This window comes from Equus caballus, chromosome 7, assembly GCF_041296265.1.
Source record: "Equus caballus isolate H_3958 breed thoroughbred chromosome 7, TB-T2T, whole genome shotgun sequence".
Classification (NCBI taxonomy): domain Eukaryota; kingdom Metazoa; phylum Chordata; class Mammalia; order Perissodactyla; family Equidae; genus Equus; species Equus caballus.
In genome coordinates this window covers 3,984,320-4,004,971 of record NC_091690.1, presented here as the reverse complement: position 1 = coordinate 4,004,971, position 20,652 = coordinate 3,984,320, and the positions used below count along the sequence as shown (strand labels likewise).

The 20,652-nt window shown below is 51.8% G+C and overlaps 1 protein-coding gene across 15 annotated transcripts in view; it reads right to left on the bottom strand.

Annotated features, from left to right (window-relative positions):
• CATSPERD (cation channel sperm associated auxiliary subunit delta) overlaps positions 1-20,652 on the bottom strand; it is a 41,747-nt gene that overhangs the window by 19,136 nt on the left and 1,959 nt on the right. For 2 of the 15 annotated variants that reach the window (XM_070273532.1, XM_070273531.1), the window contains exons 1-10: positions 20,090-20,249; positions 18,055-18,109; positions 16,845-16,921; positions 14,584-14,656; positions 13,757-13,871; positions 10,840-10,907; positions 9,251-9,364; positions 4,462-4,545; positions 1,146-1,296; positions 113-208 (exon numbers count right to left, since the gene is read on the bottom strand). In XM_070273532.1, coding sequence (XP_070129633.1) covers positions 113-208; positions 1,146-1,296; positions 4,462-4,545; positions 9,251-9,364; positions 10,840-10,907; positions 13,757-13,871; positions 14,584-14,656; positions 16,845-16,921; positions 18,055-18,109; positions 20,090-20,169 — 913 coding nt within the window. In that variant the 5' untranslated portion in view covers positions 20,170-20,249. Of the gene's footprint in view, positions 1-112; positions 209-1,145; positions 1,297-4,461; positions 4,546-9,250; positions 9,365-10,839; positions 10,908-13,756; positions 13,872-14,583; positions 14,657-16,844; positions 16,922-18,054; positions 18,196-20,089; positions 20,578-20,652 lie in introns of those variants that run through there. The other 13 variants (XM_023644514.2, XM_070273530.1, XM_070273538.1 and 10 more) reach the window with 11 other exon arrangements.

Here is a 20,652-nt window from a genome sequence, read left to right as displayed (position 1 = left end):
GGCGATAACCACGTTTGGGTTTTGTTTGGGCTGGGCTGGCTGCAGGGGGTCAATGGTTAACAAGCCAGGTAGACAGCCCGGCTAGAGAGCTACCCGCGGGCGGGGCACGCACTGGCCGCCACGGTGTGGATGGTGACCTTGGCCTCCGAAAGGGACGAATATACGATTTGGCGTCCTTCCTTCACCTCGACCGGGTCGACGAGCTGACCTAGGAGGTAACAGGGCAGCATCGTGAGGCTGGGCTGGGGCTCCCCCACCACCCTCCGCACCCCTCGGTTCTCGACTCAGATGATAGTCAAGGAAAACACAGCACGAGATGCCAGGTCGAGAAACATGGTGTGGAACACGGTTAGGTTTAAGAAAATGCGACCCCCGTACATCTTCCTGGTTCCAGAGCCCCGGGAATGGCTGTTGAGTTTATAAGAGAAATGCTTTTTGGCCGTCTGGAGGCATGAACACAACAGAATGCCTTTTACTAGATGGGTAAAGTGTATGAGGAATAAGACAGAACTTTCTTTCTGCAATGGGTTCTCCAAAGGGGTGGGCCAGCCCTGAGCCCTTTCCTTGCACTGGGAGGAAACAGCTGTGCTCAGGCGGCCTGACTGGTGTTGGGTAGCTGACTGTGATTGCAGGCGCTGGTGCAGCCACATCTGTGCCCAGAGGTCCCTGACAGCACCTCCTCCTGGCAGGTCTGCCTTTTGCTCCTTATGCTGGCTGGCGGGCTGGGGCTCACTTAGCCAGGGCACTGCCAGGGTTCCTCAGCAAGGCCAGCTGGTGGGGCTATGCCATTTCCTGATTCTTCTCGGGCCCAGGGGAAATTCGAGTGGGTGGCCCCGACCCACCTCTTGGAGTCACTAACCTCTACCCCAAAGCAAGATCTCCTGTTCCTGGACCCAAGACTTGGACCCTGTGCCTTAGGCAGAGGTGACTCTCAGAAGCTGCCTATGTGGCCCTGAAGGTCCCATGAAGCAGGGATGGGGGGACGCAGTGAGGATGGCAAAGCGAGAACGGGCTCATCGCTGTCCACTCAAGTCAGGGGAGAGAAAAAAAAATGGCTGTGCTTTCCCGGCCCAGAGCGGGCACTGAGTCTCAGCCCTGAGCGGGGGGGGGGGGGGGGGGGGGGGGGGGGGGGGGGCCTCGCTCACCTGCATTCCAGGAAACCAACAGGCTCTTCTCAAACCAGAAGATGAGAATGCCTTTCTGGCCCGGGGTGATGAGGATGTCGAGGGTCCCATTGTAGTCAAAGGGCAGCCCAAAACTGTGGTTCACGGGGTGGTGTGAATAGCAGAACATGGCCTGAGAGAAAGGGACGATCGAGTGTGGGGCGACAAAGGCAGTCGCCTGGTCAGCTGGCAGTGGAACAGCGTGGATCCACGAGTTCCGTTATTCGATCTTTCTTCCAACCTTATTATCTGGTCCAGTGGCTCTCAGCTTGGGGTGATTCTGCCCCCAGGGGACACTGGGCAATCTGGGGACGTCTGTGGTTGTCACAACTGGGGGAGCCCCTGGCCTCGAGTGGGTGGGGGCCGGGGATGCTGCTCAGCCCTCCACAGCACCCAGGACGGCCCCACGACAAAGAGCTATTCACCCAAAGCGTCCACATGCAGGCTGAGGGGCTGCCCCCTCTGCTGCTGCTCTGCCAGGCCCCCGCTGGCTTCCTGCACGCGTCTCCCCCTCCTCCTCTGCCTGCGCCCACACCCTGGATTTTCTTCCCAACAACCTTTAGCATGAAGCCACGTGCACCTTGAGACCCTCTAAGGGCCAGCTCTCGCACCGTCTAGATTCCTCTGTGTGGCTCTCAAACCTCTCTTATCTGCTCTGTGTGGGAGACCCGACAGCGCGAGGCAAGGATGGAAGTGTAAAACAAAACTCTGGGGGCTGGCCCGCCAGCCCAGGGTTCACCAGTTTGGATCCCGGGTGTGGACATGGCACCACGTGTCAAGCCATGCTGTGGCAGGCGTCCCACATAGAAAGTAGAGGAAGATGGGCACGGATGTTAGCTCAGGGCCAGTCTTCCTCAGCAAAAAGAGGAAGATTGGTGGCAGATGTTAGCTCAGGGCTGATCTTCCTCAAAAAACAAACAAACAAACAAAAAAAAACACCACAAAATAACAAAACCGTGTCCATGGTTCGTAAGTGAGTACCACCAAGATTCCTGCATCCCTTTCCCAGAAGATGCCCCGTGGAGAGGAGGGGGAGACCTCCGTGGGACCCTTGGCCGGTGCCTCTGTGTGTGCAGACCTACCGGCTTGCTTTCCAAGCGCCTCCCGGGGCACAGAGGGAGACTGAGTGCTCACGGGGAGGACGGACCGTGCAGGCTGCTGCACTTGACTCATCTTGGCCCCGCTGCGGACGTGCTAAGAGCCTGGGAGTTCGCAGCCCCCCGCTCTTCCCCACCGTGTCATGAATGGGCTGGCCTCGGGCCCGGGCCCGGATGCTGAGAGGCAGGCTTTGCCAGGAGCTCAGCTGAGCCGCCAGGTGCCAGAGCAGCCGACGGAGGCAACAAGCCAAACAGGAACGAATTCAGCTTTAATTGCTGACTGCAGTGGGGGAAGCCAGAGACGGGGCCAGAGAAACCGCGAGTCGCCCTGTTCCGTCCCTCCCCGATAGAGGGGCACAGCCGTGGAGGGTCCGCTGATCAGCGCAGGTGTGGGGTTCATCTCGCTCTGGAGGGCGCCTGCTCAAAAGCCTCCTGCAGTCTATGCAGCCGGGGGGCGGGGGGAGAGGGCTCGGAGTGGAAAAATACCCAGTCAGAGCGCAGTAGAGCGTCTTCCAGCTTGGCAGAGGCGCCCAGGAAGACTTGAGTAGACCACAAACAAGACCCCCTAGGACCCCCCGATGCTGGGTCTCCCCTGAAATTCAGAGCTGACCCCGCCCTGCTCACAAGTTTTGCAGCAGCAGAGGAACTAACTGGACTGAATCTTTTTCTTTTTTTTTCTTTTTTTTGTTGAGGAAGATTAGCCCTGAGCTAACTTCTGCTGCCAATCCTCTTTTGGCTGAGGAAGACTGGCCCTGAGCTAACGTGCATGCCCATCTTCCTCTACTTTCTACGTGGGACACCTACCGCAGCATGGCGTGCCAAGCGGTGCCATGTCCGCACCTGGGATCCGAACCAGAGAACCCAGGGCCGCCAAGAAGCGGAACGTGCGCACTTAGCTGCTGCGCCACTGGGCCGGCCCCTCTTTTTCTGATTTAATACTTTTTCTTCAATTGCAGTTTACATGGACGGCCTTCTCTTCTGAACTCAGTTTTATCCTAACTGAGATCTGGGAGGTCTCCCAGTGGACTGATTTTCTGAATACACATGAAAGTAATCATTAAAAAAACGTTCAACACGAGGCCTTTAAAACGATCTGGTGCGCCAGCAGCGATACACGCACCACACCCCGTATTTCATGCCTAGCGCTCAGTATGGTGCTTAGCGCCCCCGGACACACTTAACTATGGCTGAGTGCTTGACCGAATGAGCCAGGGACTGGTGGGGGGAGGCGTGTGGGGGGGTGGCGGGATGGACATACGGATGGAGGGAGGGAGGGACAGATGGGTAAGTAGGTAAACAGATGGAGATGGATAGATAGATGGATGGGTTGATGGATGGAGGGATAGACAGATGAATGGATGGATGAGTGGATGGATGGATGGATGGATAGACAGTTGAATGGATGTATAAGCAGGTAAATGAATGGATGGATGGATGGATGGATGGGTGGATGGGTGGATGGACGAACAGATGAGTGGATGAGTGAATGGATGGATGAACACATGAACAGATGGATGTATGGATAAATACGTAGATGGATGGATGGACGGACGGATAAGTAGGTGGATGGATGCATTGTTGTATGATAGATAAATAGCCAAATGGATGAATAGATGGTAGAGTAGGTAAATAAATGGAAGAGTGGATGGGTGAAAGGATGGATGTGAAGATGGGTAGGTGGATGGATGGATGATGGATAAGTAGGTAAATAGATGGATGGATGGATGAATAGGTAGATGGATGAGTGGATGGATGCATGGGTGGATGGATGAGTAGATGGATGGATGAATGGATGGATGGACAGATGGATGGATGAGTGGATGGATGGATGGATGGATGGTTGGGTGGATGGATGAATGGATGGATGGACGGATGGATGGATGAGTAGATGGATGGATGGATGGATGGTTGGTTGGATGAGTGGATGGATGGATGGATGGAATGATGGGTGGATGGATGGACGGATGGATGGATGAGTAGATGGATGGATGGATGGATGGTTGGTTGGATGAGTGGATGGATGGATGGATGGAATGATGGGTGGATGGATGGATGGATGGATGGATGGATACATGGATGGACAGGTGAATGAAAAGCCAGATGGATTTCAGATAAGAAAATCTAAGCGCGTGAGGTTCAACAAAATCCTGGCTTGGGGCAAAGGTCACTGAAGTCGTTCCTCCCAGTCCAAAGTTACTCACCTTCCCTTGATCAATGAGAAGCAGGCCAACCTGCGACAAGGAGTGAAAGTAGAAGACCCCACCCAGAGACCCGGCTAGCTCTGCCTATGAGAGAAACGAAAAAACATCGCGTGTGAATGAACTGCAAACGTGTGTCGGAGTCCATACTTAACTCCAGATTATCTAATAAGCTAAAATGGAGGAAAGTCTTTCTTATTACGATCTATTTCTGGAACCTCTGTGGAAATGCGGCACGGCGGGCAGAAGCTTGAATGGAGGCAGCTCTGTGTCAGGGAGTTGGCGGAGGTGGTGTGGCCTGGACTGTGAGACCCCTGCCTAAACCCCTCGCTCCTGCCTGGGTCCCTCACTCCTGATTCTTGGCTCGTCAGCAAAGTGCCCAGCAGCCAGGTTGGAGGATGTGACCTAGTGCCCTGACCTGGGGAAGACGGGGCAGCTCGCGATGGCAGCCCTGTTGGCTACCTCCAGGTAAGAGAGAGAGACACCACGATCTTATTTGAGCCTCTGCTATTCAGGGGGAGTTTCTCATTATACGCTGTGCTGTGGACTGAACTGTGTCGCCCGCAAATTCCTATGTGGAAGCGCTAAGCCCCCGTCTTAGTCTGTTCGGGCGGCTATGGCAAAATGCCACCGACGGGGTTGCCTTATAAACCACAGACATTTATTGCTCCCAGTTCTGGAAGCTGGAAGTCTGAGATCAAGATGCCAGTGTGGTCAAGTGAGGGCCCTCTTTGGGATCGCAGACTTCTCGCTGTGTCCCTACATGGCGGAAGGGGATGAGCGAGCTCCCTGGGGCCTCAGTCACAAAGCCCGTGATCCTAACATGAGGGCTCCACCTTCATGATCTAAGCGCCTCCCAAAGGCAGCCCCTCCCAATAGCATCGCATCAGGCACTAGGATGACAATAGATGAATCTAGGGGGGACACATTCAAACCCCAGCACCCCCAAAGTGATGGAATTTGGAGGCGGGGCCTTTGGGATGTCATTCGATTTAGAGGAGGTCAAGAGGGTGGGACCCCCACAATGGGATCTGTGTCCTTATAAGAAGGGACACCAGACTGCGCTCTCTTGCTGGCTCTCCCCACCATGTGAGGACACAGGAAGGAGGCGGCCATGTGTAAGCCAGGAAGAGAGCTTCTCAGGAACCGAATCAGCCAGCACTTTGATCTAGGACTTTCCAGCCTCCAGGACCACGAGAAAGAAGTGTCTGTTACCTAAGTCACCCAGGTTGGGGTATGTCAGGGCAGCCCGAGCTCACTGAGCCAGTCGGTCCATCCTAGTCCAACCAGTACAGGCGGCTAGACTTCCCGGTGGCCTTTCCATTGCCTCCCCATCAGCTGCCCCAACTCCTCCCCTACCGGCAGAACCCCAAAGGGGCCTTGATCCCGGGGGACGAATCCTGATTGCTCCAGACCACACTCGGGGGTCTCAGCTCCTTGGGCACGGACGGGGATGGGATGGCGAGTCTGAATGAAAAGAGGAAGCCGTCGGCTGCCTTCCTGCCTCCCAGGGAGACGTGACGGCTGCAGATGGAGCACTGAGCTCGCGGGGCTCCAGAACTCAGGGGCTCAGATCAGCACGGATTCTGGAGGGCAGCAGTCCACGACGGGTTTCACTGGGCCCAAGTGAAGGTGTGGGCAGGGCTGGATCCTTCTGGAAGCTTCAGGGGAGAATCTGTTCCTGCCTTTTCCAGCTTCTAGAGGCGCCCACATTCCTTGGCTCCTGGTCCCTTCCTCCATCTTCAGATCCAGGAGCACAGACTCTTCAAATGTCGCTTTCTCTCTGACCTCTACTTCCATCATCCACCTCCTCCCTCTTATAAGGACCCTGGTGATGACGTTGGCCCACCCGGATAATCCAGGATAATCCCTCATCTCAAGATTCTTAATTTAGGGGCCGGCCCGGTGGTGCAGTGGTTAAGTTCGCACGTTCTGCTTCGGCGGCCCGGGGTTCGCCGGTTCGGATCCTGGGTGGGGACATGGCGCCCCTCGGCAAGCCATGCTGTGGTAGGCATCCCACGTATAAAGTAGAGGAAGATGGGCACGGATGTTAGCTCAGGGCCAGTCTTCCTCAGCAAAAAGAGGAGGATTGGTAGCAGTTAGCTCAGGGCTAATCTTCCTCAAAAAAAAAAAATTCTTACCTTAATTCCATCTAGTTCTGGGGGATTAAGGTATAAACATCTTTGGGGGTTCCATTATTCTGCTGACCACAGAGACCCCTCCTTTGACTTTCCCACAATTCGGCAATGACAGGATTAACGCCTGGCACAGAAGGGGCCTCCAGGTTTTGCCCCATCACCAGGGCGAGTCTATTCCGATAGGGCAGTGGCCATGCCACAGGGTCCCCGTGATTCGGGTTCTGAACGTCACGAGTTCTGATGCTGAGGATGGGGGAGCAGAAATACAGGGAGCTGCCGGAGCCCTGGGAGCGTTGCTGGACGGGGCTGCCTTCTGTGTGAGAAAAGACCACCTCGAAACTGCTTCAGCCATTGTTACCCGCAGCCAAGGGCCCTGCTAACGGATAACCCCAATTCAGCAAGAAGTAAAGAACTGCTGAGATAAAGACCGGAGACACGTCCATGGGGTGTGAATCCCATAAACGCCATCGAGGCCGTCGTCCCGGATGAGAAAGAAGGAGGTGAACACTCTTGCTGGTGAAAGTCGAGATTCCAGACCTTTCTTCGCGGCTTGGCGGTTTCCCTCTCCAATTGCCAAGGCCGATGTGCTGGTGCGGAGGCAGAAAAGGGACGGTGACGACTTCCAGAGCACTGAGGACAAGGGGGCATCCGGCCAGGAGAACAAGTGTAGTTGGTGGTGGTCCTGGCCTCAGCAGTCCTGAGCACCCCTATTCTGAGTCGACACGCAGAAATGGACCCGTCCCTTCCTCTCGAAATGTCCATGACAGTAACCACCACACACACACACACACACACACACACACACACACACACACAGAGCAAAAAGACTACCATATTATTAACAATTGTTATTCAAGTGACATCAAGGAGAAGCGTGCACCTCTCTCTGGGACTTCTCCTCATCTCCTGGGGAGGGGTGAGCGCGTTGTCGCTTGTCCACAGAATGGTGGTATCGTGTTGGGTGGAGTTACAACCTTGTTAGTGTCTATCTGGAGATCGCGGCTGCAGGAGACGCGTATGGGTGTCAAGTTGACATGGGGTGGACTGTGACGGTGAATTCTGTGTGTCAACTTGACTGGGCCAAGGGAGGCCCAGAGAGCTGGTAAAACATTATGTCTGGGTGTGTCTGTGAGGAGGGTTCTGGAAGAGACTGGCGTTTGATCCAGCAGATTGAGTACAGATTTGCTCTCCCCCGTGTGGGCGGGCACCATCTGATCCATCGGGGGCCTGAATGGGACACAAAGGAGGGGAAGGCAGAAGTCACTCGCTCTTCTGGAGTTGGGACATCCATCTTTCACTGCCTTTGGACATGAGAGCTCCTGGTTCTTGGGTCTTCAGACTCCGGGTCTGACACCAGTAGCCCCCTGGTTCTAAAGCCTTCGCCCTCGGACTGAATCACACCACCGGCCTTCCTGGGTCTCCAGCTTGCAGGTGGCAGGTCATGGGCCTTCTCGGACTCCATAACCACGTGAGCCAGTTCCCGTAATAAATCTCCTCTTCTGTAGATTTATACACATATCTGATTGGTTTTGTTTCTCTGGAGAACCCTAATACAATTGGGGGTGTTAGGATGACAGTTTTCAACTGGGCACAAATGTTAACGCTGGGTCCTTCTAGGCTGAGTTTTGAATGAAAATACGTGGCTGCTTAGGTTCCAAGTTTCATCAGGCCCCTGGGCAGGGCCGGGAAACCAGACTGGGGACGTGACCAGAGCTTGAGAGCGGAGTTGATTCTTTCTGCCTTCCTTTGGACGCACTTGCCAAGTGTTTCTGGGTGAAGCCATTCTCTGCGTGGGAACAAAACATCCTTATCCCCTCAGCTACCCCAGCATCCTGTCTGCTTCTGCTTTTCAGCTCTGCCAAGCTGTGCGGCCTTGGCAAAGGCCCTGCACCTCTCTGAGCCTTCGTCCCTGTATTAGTTTCCTAGGCTGCCATAACAAGATGCCACATCCTGGGGGACTTAAAACAACAAAAGTTTATTGTCACGGTTCTAGAAGCCAGCAGTCTGAAATCAAGATGTCGGCAGGGTTGGTTCCTTCTGGAGGGCGGGAGGAAGCAAGCTCACCCTACCTTTCTCCTGGCTTCTGGTGGTGGCCAGCAGACCTGGGCTCGCAGCCACATCACTCCAATCACTGCCTCCATCCTCACAAGGCCGTCTGTGCGCATCTCTCCATGTCTCTCCTCTTCTTAGAAGGACCCCCATCACCGGACTCGGGACCCACCCTCATTTAGTGCGACCCCATCTTAACTAATTACATCTGCAAAGACCCTATTTCTAAATCAGGGCACAGTTGGAGGTTCTGGGTGGACAGAAATGTTGGAGGGGGGTCCTTATTCAACCCAGCTCAGTTCTTGCATCTGTAAAATGGGGTGACGACGGCACACGCTGATATTGATCTTTGGGAAAGCCTGGAGTGAAGCGTCCTACTCAGAATGCAGCCTTTCCTGACATCAGCTCTTCGTCTGCACTCCTCAGGCTCCTCCCCCTAACTTCCTAGCCAGCTCCTTTGACCTGGAACTTTCCTTGCCCTCCCGGCCAGCTGGACAGCTGACCGTTAAAGAGAAAAAAGCCCTTGGTCACCCGCTGACAGCAAATTACTCCAACCACACGGGGCACATATTTCTATGCTCACTTTCTCAGCAAATTGAACGTACCTGTCTTTCATAGGCAAACTTCTGAAAGGTGTACCCGCAGCTGTCTGAGAAATAGATATTGGCCTCAGATACCTGGTCTCCGTGCAAATAAGCAAAAACCGAATTGCTTATGTCCTGGAAGAACACACACAAAATAATCTCTTTAACAGGAGACAGACGGTGTGGGGATGGGGAGAGGTGGCTTAAGGACACGGACTTGCAACTAGCAGATAAGCAAGTTCTGGAGATCTGGTGCACAGCACGGTGATTACAGACAACAACACTGTAGTATAAACTTCAAAGTGCTAAGAGACTGGATCTTAATTGTTCTCACCACAAAAAAAGAAATGGTAATTGTGTGGCATGATAGAGGCATTAGCTAATCAACGGTGGTAACAATGTTGCAATATATAAATGTATCAAACCAACACATTGTATGCCTTAAACTTATACAATGTTACACGTCAGTTATATCTCCATTTATAAAAAAGGGAGATAGATGTCACTGATCAGACTCCTGGGCGTTTATCCCAAAGAAATGAAAACTTACATCCACACAAAAATGTATACATGAATGTTCACAGCAGCTTTATCTGTAATAGCCAAAAAGTGGGAGCAACCAAACTCTGGTACATTCATACTGTGGAATATTACGCAGAAATGAAAAGGAATGGACTAGAGAGATACACAACAAATTGGATGCATTGCCAGAGAATTTTGCTGAGAAAAGCTAATCCCAAAAGGTTACATATTGAACGATTCCATTTGCATAACCTTCTTGAAGTGATAAAATTATAGAGATGGAGAAGAAATTAGTGGTTGCCATGGGTTAGGGATGGGGTGGAAGCAAGGAGGCACAGAGAGCTTTGGGGCGATGGGACGGTCTAGTGCTTTGATGGCAGCAGTGGCTCTGTGACCTTACACAGGTCAAAGAATGGCACAGACTAGACACACACATTGTATCCATGTCAGTGTAATACACTATAGTTATGTCAGGTGTAACTATTGGGGAAAGCTGGGTGAAGGGTACAGGGGATTCTGTGTTATTTTTTCAGTTTCCTCTAAAGTCTATAATTATTCCAAAATAACAAGATAGGCGCCGGCCCTGTGGCGTAGTGGTCAGGTTTGGTGCTCTCCACTTCAGCAGCCCAGATTCGCGGGTTCGAATCCTGGGTGCAGACCTATGCCACTCATCAGCCATGCTGTGGTGGCGACCCACATGCAAAAAGTGGAGGAAGATTGGCACAGGTGTTAGCTCAGGGCTAATCTTCCTCAAGCAAGAACAAGAGGAATATTGGCAACAGATGTCAGCCCAGGGCTAATCTTCCTCAGCAAAACAAAAACAAAAAACCATAAAAGTTTGTGGATTCAAAATTAACAAGTTGAAAAAAAAGAAGACAAATGATATATTCATGGTGTGTCAGCCAGTTGATCTGAAGGTGGCTCCAGAGCCCCTCTCATATCTCAGGTCCTCTTCTGACCCCTGGGGAAGTAACACTGCCCAGTCCATCATGGTCCCAGCCCTCAAGGCTTCTGCTGTCCTAATTTCCACCCGTAATTACCTGTACTCAGAGCAGAGTGAAAAATGATGGAATACACCTGGCACTCACCATGCAGGAGGGATGTTCACTATAACAACAATTGTCACCAGAAAGATGCGAAACAGGGTGTTTTATACCTGAAAGGAAAAGGTCATTTAAAAACTATATGAGTTCCCTGAAATTCAGAGGGAAAGTTAGAGGAGTTTCTCAAACTTGACACAACTGACATTTGGGGCCAGATTGTTCTCGGTTGTGGGGCCATCCTGGGGGCACTCTAGCATGTTTTGCAGCATCCCAGCCTCTACTGACTAGATGCCAGGTACACCCTCCTCCAGTCTTTTTTTTTTTTTTTTTTTTTTTGAGGACGATTGGCCCTGAGCTAACGTCTGCTGCCAATCCTCCTCTTTTTGCTGAGGAAGACTGGCCCTGAGCTCACATCTGTGCCCATCTTCCTCCACTTTATATGTGGGACACCTACCACAGCATGGCGTGCCAAGGGGTGCCACGTCCGCACCCGGGATCCGAACTGGTGAACCCCGGGCCGCTGAAGTGGAACATACGCACTTAACCGCTTCACCACCGGGCCGGCCCCCCTCCTCCAGTCTTGACAACCCAAAATACCTCCAGACATTGCCAGCTGTGGTCTGTGTGTGTGTGTGTGGGGGGGTGGGGGGGTGGCAGAAACTGTGCCTGGTTAAGAACGACTGGTTTTGCAGAAACGCTTTTAGGATTCTGCCAAATTTGTAGGAAGGGCTCCCTTCTCCTGGTGAGTCGGGCTTTGATTCTATTTTAAAAGCAGAAGCTTCGGCTCCAAAGAAAACACACTCATGGCCAGGAAGCATGGGAAAAGATGCTCAGCATCACTAACCATTGGGGAAATGCAAAGCAAAACCACCTCGAGGTACCACTTCACACCCGTTAGGACGGCTACCATCAAAGAAATAGAAAACGACGGCGTGGGCGAGGGCGGGGAGAAGCTGGGACCCCTGTGCCCCGTTGGTGGGTATGTAAATGGTGTGGCTGCTGCGGGAAACAGGATGGCGGCTCCTCGAGAAATTGAAAATAGAGATCCAGTAATTCCACTTTTGGGCATTCACCCCAAAGAATTAAAAGGAGATATTTGCACACACGTGTTCAAGGCAGCGTGATTCACAATGGCCACAATATGGGAGCAGCCCAAGGGTCCATCAGTGGATGGACAGAGAGACAAAAGGTGGTCTGCACACACAACGGGATATTATTCAGCCTTAAAAAGGAAGGAAATCCTGACACCTGTGACAACGTGCACGGACCCTGAGGACACGATGCTCAGGGAAATAAGCCAGACACACAAGGACAAATACTGCGTGATCCCACTCCCGGGAGGGCCCTGGAGGAGTCAAATTCACAGAGACAGAAAGAGGATGGTGGGGGCCAGGGGCTGGGGAGGGGGCTGCGGAGTGCCTGCTTAACAGGAATGGGGTCTCCTTCTGGGGTGACAAAAATGTTCTGGAACTCGACAGTGGGGATGGTGGCACCACACTGTGAATGTACTCCATGCTCCTGAGTTGTACACTTTGAAATGGTGAGCTTCATGTGAATTTTATGCCTTCTTCCCCCCAAAGAAGGAAAAAAGCCATGAACCGTGAGCCAAAAAAGAATTGAACCGGAAGGTCAGGAGGGGGCAGGTCGAGAGGATGGGGGAGTGACGTGAGAGGCAGCAGTGTGGGCGAATTTTGGAGGGAGGCAAGTTCTGTAAAGGGTTGGCGGACTGTTGTTTCGGGGGTAGATGTGCGTTTGGTTTGGATGTGACAGATTGATGGGACGGTCCCAAGATGGCCCCGAGGCAGCCCAGCTTTACTTGGGTTATAGGCGTTCTCTCTGGGGCCCATCCGACGCTGCGTTTATACACGGTATCCACACGTCAGCCAGAGGACTTGAAACGTGCCGATTTGCTAAAAATCTCCCCTCCACCTTGTCCAGAGTCTGTCTGGACCGCTGTCATGAAAAGTAAGATGGAGGCTGAACCCAGGCGTGACCTTCTGCCCTGCTTCTCTGTCCCCGGGGGGACCGTGATCACTTTCCCAGCCTGTCTTCAGCAGGCACCTGGCAGGCCCCCAGATGATGGGGGCGGGGCTCCCTCTTGTGGGGCCCACAGTCTTTCTCTAAAACTGATACAGTGTAGCAGAAGAAGAAGGCACTGCCAGATGGTGACCCACCCACCCACCCATGGGTTCTCCAATGAGGGGATTTGACCTCTAGGGGACACCGGGCGATGTCTATGGACATTTTTATTGTCAGAACTTCAGGGGAGCTCCTGGCATCCAGTGGGTGGGGGCCAGAGATGCTGCTCAGCCCCCTACAGTGCAGGGCACGGCCCCCCATGATCAAGAAAGATCTGGCCCTGAATCTCAGCAGTGCCAGGCTTGGAAACCTTGTCCCCACCCCTTTCTCACCATAATGAGGAACTGAATGCTCTCTCTCCCTTCTTCCCTTTTCCGGGAAGAGAGAAGACCACGCTCCTCTTTCCTAAAGAATGACATCTCCCTTGTCTTCACTCTTGACCTCATCTCCTTGCCTCCTCTCTCAGGGGTCTCTTCTTTCTCTCTCTTCTTTACCGCTCCCTGACCCTAAGATGACCTAGGTAGCACTGAATACTCCCATCCCCCAGCCTTGTCACCGAGCACCCAGGAGCCATTGTTGGCCGTCTCCCATCCTCCCCGACGTCCACCCCAGTACAACGCCCGCTCATGTCCCTCGTCCGCCTCAGCCAATCAGAGCAGGTTTTTGTGCTTGTAACTCCAGGCCCCGATGGAAACACCAGGTTCCCACCCTCCGGGATGCGGGTTCAGGCCAACTGTCCTTCGAATCTTAAAGGTCAAGGTAATGTCCTGGGGCTGACACCCGCAAAGCAGAATCTTTTGTGCTTCCGGAATTTATAACCTCTTCTCTGATGTTGCCTGAACTCAAACAAACAAACCAACCAAAAAATACAAAACCCATATACCTACAGATGCGTTCCAGGAATTGACTTCATAATCATAAATATAGACTTTTTGATTCAGTACTAAGAGCAGAACTGGACCAGCAAAATGTGCTGACGTTACTTTGGGTGTGCCAACCTGAAAACAATGATACGCATCAGGAAGGGCACCTTCTCGGACACCGATTCAGAAAGCAATCCTTCTAGATGTGCAGCTAAGAGAAGTTTGGTTCCTAGAGATTGGGAACTGTGTATCTATCTTGGCGTCAGCTGGAACCCAAATTGGGAGGTTGAAATCGGTATCAGGTGCCCTCAGATACCTAAATTCACTCCATCTTCGTCTCTCTTATGAAAACCTCCTCTGAGGATAAAGCCTGACCTTGAAATGCTGGATGATGAGCAGAACCGATAAATGTGTCGCTTATAAGAGCAACGCACTGGTGTTCTGACAGACGGCAAAGCCTTCTTTAGCAGAGCGAGAATTTCTGGAATTTCTCGAAATTCTGCCAACGGTAGTTTCTCAGGATGGTCACCGAGGGGGCGAGGGTTTTTCTGTTTTGTTTTAGGACAGTTTAGGGAGGCCCTGAAATTCATGCCCGTCATTTATCTGTTCACCACACACAACCAATTGTAAGGAGCATTTGCAACAATTCTGCTTCCTTTTTCAGGAAAAAAAAAAAAAAAGGCTACTGCAGGATTGAACTAACCCTTCTTCTGCTTGGGAATTGCTCTCAATGTCTTTAAGAGGAATCTTGTAAAGTAAACCCCACAATGAAGAAAAACAGTGTGATATTTCCCCCCGAGTATGACTTATTTTGAGCATCCTTCAGATTGTTCAGTAAAATAACTACCTGCATTGACGTAGGGATGGAAAACGGGAGGAGACTACTTTCAAAGTTATCTGTTGTCAGAAAAACTTGCCTTCTGGAATAAAATGACAAAAGAGCTGAATTAGCACAATTTCACACAGGAAAAGGAAAAAGGCAGTGGCGGGCACTCTAAAAAAGGTCCCATTCAGACAAAATTCCTTTCGTAAACAGGGAACCACTTAGGTTTTCTCTGTCTGTCTACTTGTTTTCGCACGAGTAAACCTCTCTAGCCTGGGCACTTGACTTCTTGAAAGAGCGTTATTTATTTATTTTTTTTAAAGATTTTATTTTTTCCTTTTTCTCCCCAAAGCCCCCCAGTACATAGTTGTATATTCCTTGTTGTGGGTCCTTCTAGTTGTGGCATGTGGGACGCTGCCTCAGCGTGGTTTAATGAGCAGTGCCATGTCTGCGCCCAGGATTCGAACCAATGAAACACTGGGCCGCCTGCAGCGGAGCATGCGAACTTAACCACTTGGCCACGGGGCCAGCCCCGAAAGAGCGTTATTTTAAAAGCGTGACCGTGTCAAATATAAAATTGTGTGGGGCTGGCGTCAAATGACAGCGTGACTTGCTCAGAGATGAACTTTCGTGGGTTTTGTCATTTATATGGCTATAATCCCGCTAAAGTAAAGGGCTTCAGGCCAGGAATGGGACTATAAGAAAGAAACAACTTGTTCCTTCATGCAGGAAATTTTTAAGAAGGAAAAGGCCATCCATGGACATGGTATACCCAGGTCTCCTCCTGCCTCTTCCAGAAGAATTTTATCGTTTTAGACAGAGAATTGCTGAGTTAACTCTTATGTATTTTAAAAGTTTCTGTTGCCACTGGGAACGGGATTTTTCATAATTGCCTTTCTGAGTCGGTCACTGCTGGTTGACAAGAGAGGTGTGGATGTGCTTAACGTCTGTCTCATATTTGGCCAACTTGCTGTACTCGGTTATTACTTCTGGCAGTTGATCTGTTGGATTTGGCAAATCTTGTCTCTTTCCTTCCAATTGTGTTTTTTTTTTGAGGAAGATTAGCCTTGAGCTAACATCTGCTGCCAATCCTCCTCTATTTTTTTTTTTTTTTTTGCTGAGGAAGACTGGCCCTGAGCTCACATCCGTGCCCATCTTCCTCTACTTTCTATGTGGGACGCCTACCACAGCATGGCTTGCCAAGCGGTGCCATGTCCACACCCGGGATCTGAACTGGTGAACCCTGGGCTGCCGAAGCGGAACGTGCGCACTTAACCACTGTGCCACCGGGCCGGCCCCTGGGCTTCTCTCTATAGTGACCTCTCCTCTCTCTTCTGTCCCTCTTGCTTCTGGAGGGAGTCACAGAACTTTGGACCTCCGTGTGCTCGCCTTCTCTCTGGCCTGCCCCTCTGCCTCCAGGGCCTGCTTCTCCATGCCGAACACGCGTTCCCTGGGTGACCGCAACCATGCCACAGCCGGGACCACTGCTCACGTGCAGGTGACCTTCTGTTCCCATCTCTGGCCTTGCGTGTCCTCAATGTCTCATAAGCAGCAAGCCGTCCCGGGTCGCCACCCGTCTCCCTCGTTCTTTCTGCCAGAAATGTGGGGACCATCTTAAACCGCTTGCTCCCCTCCGTTCTGCGCACCACGTGAGTCGTCAAGTCTTGCTGTGTTGGCTTCCTTCTCCTCCCTGGGGCCTTTCCTTCCATTGAGGCTTCATCCTGTTGTGTCATTTTGTTTTTTAACATTGGGCATTGGGAAATCCTCCTCAACACAAATTGTGTAGCCCCAGATCTTCCACTGCTTTGAGGAGGTGGGCTAAACATCTTGGCATGGTGCACACATCTGGTTTGCATCCTGACAACCCAAAGTGCATGCTGGGCATGGTGTTTCCACTCCTTTGAATGCTCTGCTCCAAGCCTATACATATTTGCTTCCCCCTCCCCTGACGGCAAACTCCTATTCATCCTTCAAAACCCAATTTGGGCATCAATTCCCCAGTGGAAACTTCCTGGGCATTTTTCTCCTCTGTCACCCCATGACTGTCTATATCAAATATCTGTGACAGGTGGTGCCATACTATAGTGTAATTATTTTAGTTACTTGCTGGTCTCTTCCTCTCTCTTCCTCTGACCCCCACCCCGACTGTGGGGTTCCTGCAGGCCAGCAACTAGCACCACAGGCCAGAGATGTCTTCCTTAGTGTTTGTTGAATGATAAGTGAGGGTAAATCTAACATTTTAATAAAAAAAATGGAAGGTAACAATACATAAAGTGGTGACTTACCCTAAATAGAGGGCTACGTTTTTCTTGCAAGGATGTTTAATCAAGCGTGTTGTCATTGATGAAAAATACAGACGGTCCTAGAGAGAGAACCACAAAATCTTAATAATGGCAATAATAATAAACACCCGATAAAAATAATTTCCTAATGTGCAACGTTAAAAATGTAAAGGTGACATCTGAATTAGGTAGGTGGGTTGTAGCCATGTCATTTCCTTGTTTTGACACACTCTGGTTACATCAGACGTCACCCTGGGGAGAGCAGGGGGAAGGGTATTTGGGACATCTCTGTACAATTTTTGCAACTTGCTGCAAATCCATGATTACGTCAAAATAAAAAGTTAAAGATTCACAGGATAATAATTCATACTACCTCTCATTTTGTGCACCTGTCATTGTTTATTCGCAGCTTATTTATTATTTGAAAGAAAGGCCAGAGGACAAAGAATTGTAAAGCTAACACGTCAGCAACCAGCTACTTCAAGATGATTTAGAAATGCTGACGCCACTTCTGAAATAGGCGGTGTCAAAGCGAAACACATTGGAACGGATGAAACCCTCTTTACTTTGTGCATTTCAGGTGGACACGTGCAAGGAAGTTTCCGGTTGCACTATGCCATGGAAAGAAAGTAACAGTTTGCTACTCTGCACTCAAGATCTCTTATCCAGCAGAACACTGGATAAAAACTCGCCAGATGGGAGTTCTAAACCAGTGCTATCTCCTGGCTTTGTTCTGGTTACTCGATCTCTCTCAACCAGTTTGCGAAATGGGAAAGGTTAATCCCAAAAGATCCGCAGAATGGGAAACATTAATCCCATCCCTTCGAAGAGCGACAGGAAGGATAAGATAATGTTCTGTGGGGGCTGGCCCCGTGGCCGAGTGGTTAAGTTCGCGGGCTCCGCTGCAGGCGGCCCAGTGTTTCGTCGGTTTGAATCCTGGGCGCGGACATGGCACTGCTCGTCAGACCACGCTGAGGCAGCATCCCACATGCCACAACTAGAGGAACCCACAACGAAGACTACACAACTATGTACCAGGGGGCTTTGGGGAGAAAAAGGAAAAAATAAAATCTTTAAAAAAAAAAAAAAAAAAAAAAAAAAAAGATAATGTTCTGTGTCTGACGCAACGCTGGCACCTAAGAAATAGTAGCAAGTGTTAGTTCTGATCCCGTGATTAAAGAGAAGATGGAATGTTGAGTATGGATCCACATACCCCTTGAATACGCTGTCTGGTATGAAACACTTTTCCTGTCCTCACCGTGTGAGTACTAGAAGTAAGCAACACGAGAGACCGTCCATCAGTTTATTGAATATTCAGCGTGACCCCTGATGCCTACCAGGTTGCTGGGTTACCTGTTCTTGGTGCTTTTAGGGTTTTGGGAGCCCCGGGAAAATCTGAAGAAACTGTGGGCCCCCATCTCCCCAAAACAGACATACGTGTATACAAAAATGGAGACAGAATTCCTGGGAGCTCATAAAGGCTCATTTGCAGGGCCCAGATCAGGAACTCCCACTCCAAGATTTTTTCTCTATTTTTGGCGACAGGGGAGTGTTGGTGGCTGGGAGAATGTTGGTATAGTTTACAGCAGTTGTCAATTTTGGATGTGCGCCGGAAGTCCCTGGAGGGCTTGACACATGAGATCTCGGGGCCCCGCCTCTGAGTCTCTGATTCGCAGACCCAGGGAACTGCAATTCTAGCAAATTTCCGGGGGATGCTGATGCGGCTGGTCCAGGAACACACTTTGAGAACCAGCGTGGGGAAGCGAGAGAACTGGTTATAACCAACCTTTTCAGACTGAGAGAGATCGGACTAGCAAATCTTACTGGGAGACCCTACTCTTTGCTTGCTGGCTATGTGCTTTTAGGCAAGTGTGTTTTCAATTTTGCCAGGTCTGTTTTCACGTCTATAACATAAGGTTAAGGAATCGTTACTTCATGAACCTTATAAAGATGAAATGAGGGGCCGACCCAGTGGTGCAGCGGTTAAGTGAGCACATTCTGCTTGGGCGGCCCGGGGTTTGCCGGTTCGGATGCCGGGTGTGGACATGGCACCACTTGGCACGCCATGCTGTGGCAGGCGTCCCACATAGAAAGTAAAGGTAGATGGGCACGGATGTTAGCTCAGGGCCAGTCTTCCTCAGCAAAAAGAGGAGGATTGGCAGCAGTTAGCTCAGGGCTAATCTTCCTCAAAAAAAAAAAAAAAAAGATGAAATGAGATCATGCACAGGAAGTGCACGTTCTTGATTTCATCAGCAGAGGGGGTTCTGCTGAGTGTGACAGCTCACTCCAGGCAGGAGCTGGACTTCAGCATCTGTCTAGTCCCCACGGCACCTCACATACAGTATTTACTGATCTAACATTTACTGAAATCTAAAAATATTCTGGGTAAGAAGAGAATACGATAAATACTCTACACCCTCATGGAGCTAAAATTCTAGCGACAACAGACAAGAAAAAATTCGTCAAAAGAAAAGAATAACAAATTAGTGATTGACAGGAAAAAGTAGCTTCGGGGAGGGGGAGCCTTTATATAAGGAAATGCGCTATTTCAGTCGCGATCTGAACGATGTGGAACCAGCCACGGAGAAACCTGCAAGCAAAGCGTGCCAGGCAGAGGGAGGGTTGAGCGCCAAGTTCCCGTGTCCCCAAGGCTGGCCCGAGGTTGGCTGTTCAAGGGACGGCGTGGCTGGAACAGAGATTCAGCAGTGGACAGGGGCCAGATCACCAGTTGTCAAGTCCCCAGGGGACACTTGGCAATGCCCAGAGACAGTTGTGATTGACGGTGAAGCCCGGGGAAGGAGGCGTGACTGGCATCTAGTGGGTGAAGCTGGGGATGCTGGTCAGCATCCTACAGAGAACGATCCGGCCCCAAATGTCAGCGGCGCTGCTGAGAAATCCTGGGCCAGATCCTGGGAGAAAAGGCGGGCTGAGCAAGGAACTTGGGTTTTGCTCTGGGAAGGGGACGGACGAGATCAGATTCGTCCATCAATAACCCCCCTGGCTGCCGGGTGGGGGAGGGACAAGGAGGTGGAGGTGGCTTGAAGGGGTCGGAGTCAGGCAGGGGGAGGACTCGGTGACGGGAGAGAGGGAGGGGTCAAGTTCGATTCCCAGAAGAGGAGACTGGGGAGCCCCAAGGAGGATGGGGAGCGGAGCATCCTTCCTGGATTCTGCCCAGGTCACCGCGCAGGGACGAGCCAGCCCCCTCCGCGACCCCTGGCAGCACCCCAGCCCGGGGAGGGCAGCCCCACCGGCATAGTGGCTGAGCTCTGGCCAGCGGGCAGAGCCGCAAGGTCGCCGCCGCCGCCGCCACCATCAGCAACAACAGCATCCTCTCGCTTCGAGCTGCGCCGCCGCGACTGTCCCTCAACCGCCAGGAGGAGTCGCTTCACTGTCTGGGCATGCGCACAAGCCGCCTGCGCCTGCCTCATGTCTGAGCATGCGCACCTCGTCTCCCGTGAAGCCCGAATCCGCCAGCCAGGACGGTCCCCGGAATCTGAGCATGCGCGTGGCGCTCAAGTGTATGCCAGGGCTGCCCACATATCCCCAAAGTTGCGCTTGCAGCAACAGCTGCTCTCTTTAGAGGTGCTGGCGCGTGCCCACAACCCTCCCCGGGACCCGAAGGGGCCTTGAGCGCGCCAGCTGGGAGGCAGGAAGAGCTGCATGCGTTGAGGGAAAAGGAGGAGCGCCGCCCCCGGCTCAGCGCAGGCCCCGCCTCCGCTTTCTTCCAAGCTCCGCCCCCCGCAGCCTTCCGTTCCGGGCCACGCCCCCCCGCGGGCACCGGGGCACGTGCCCAACGTCACGTGCGCCCCAG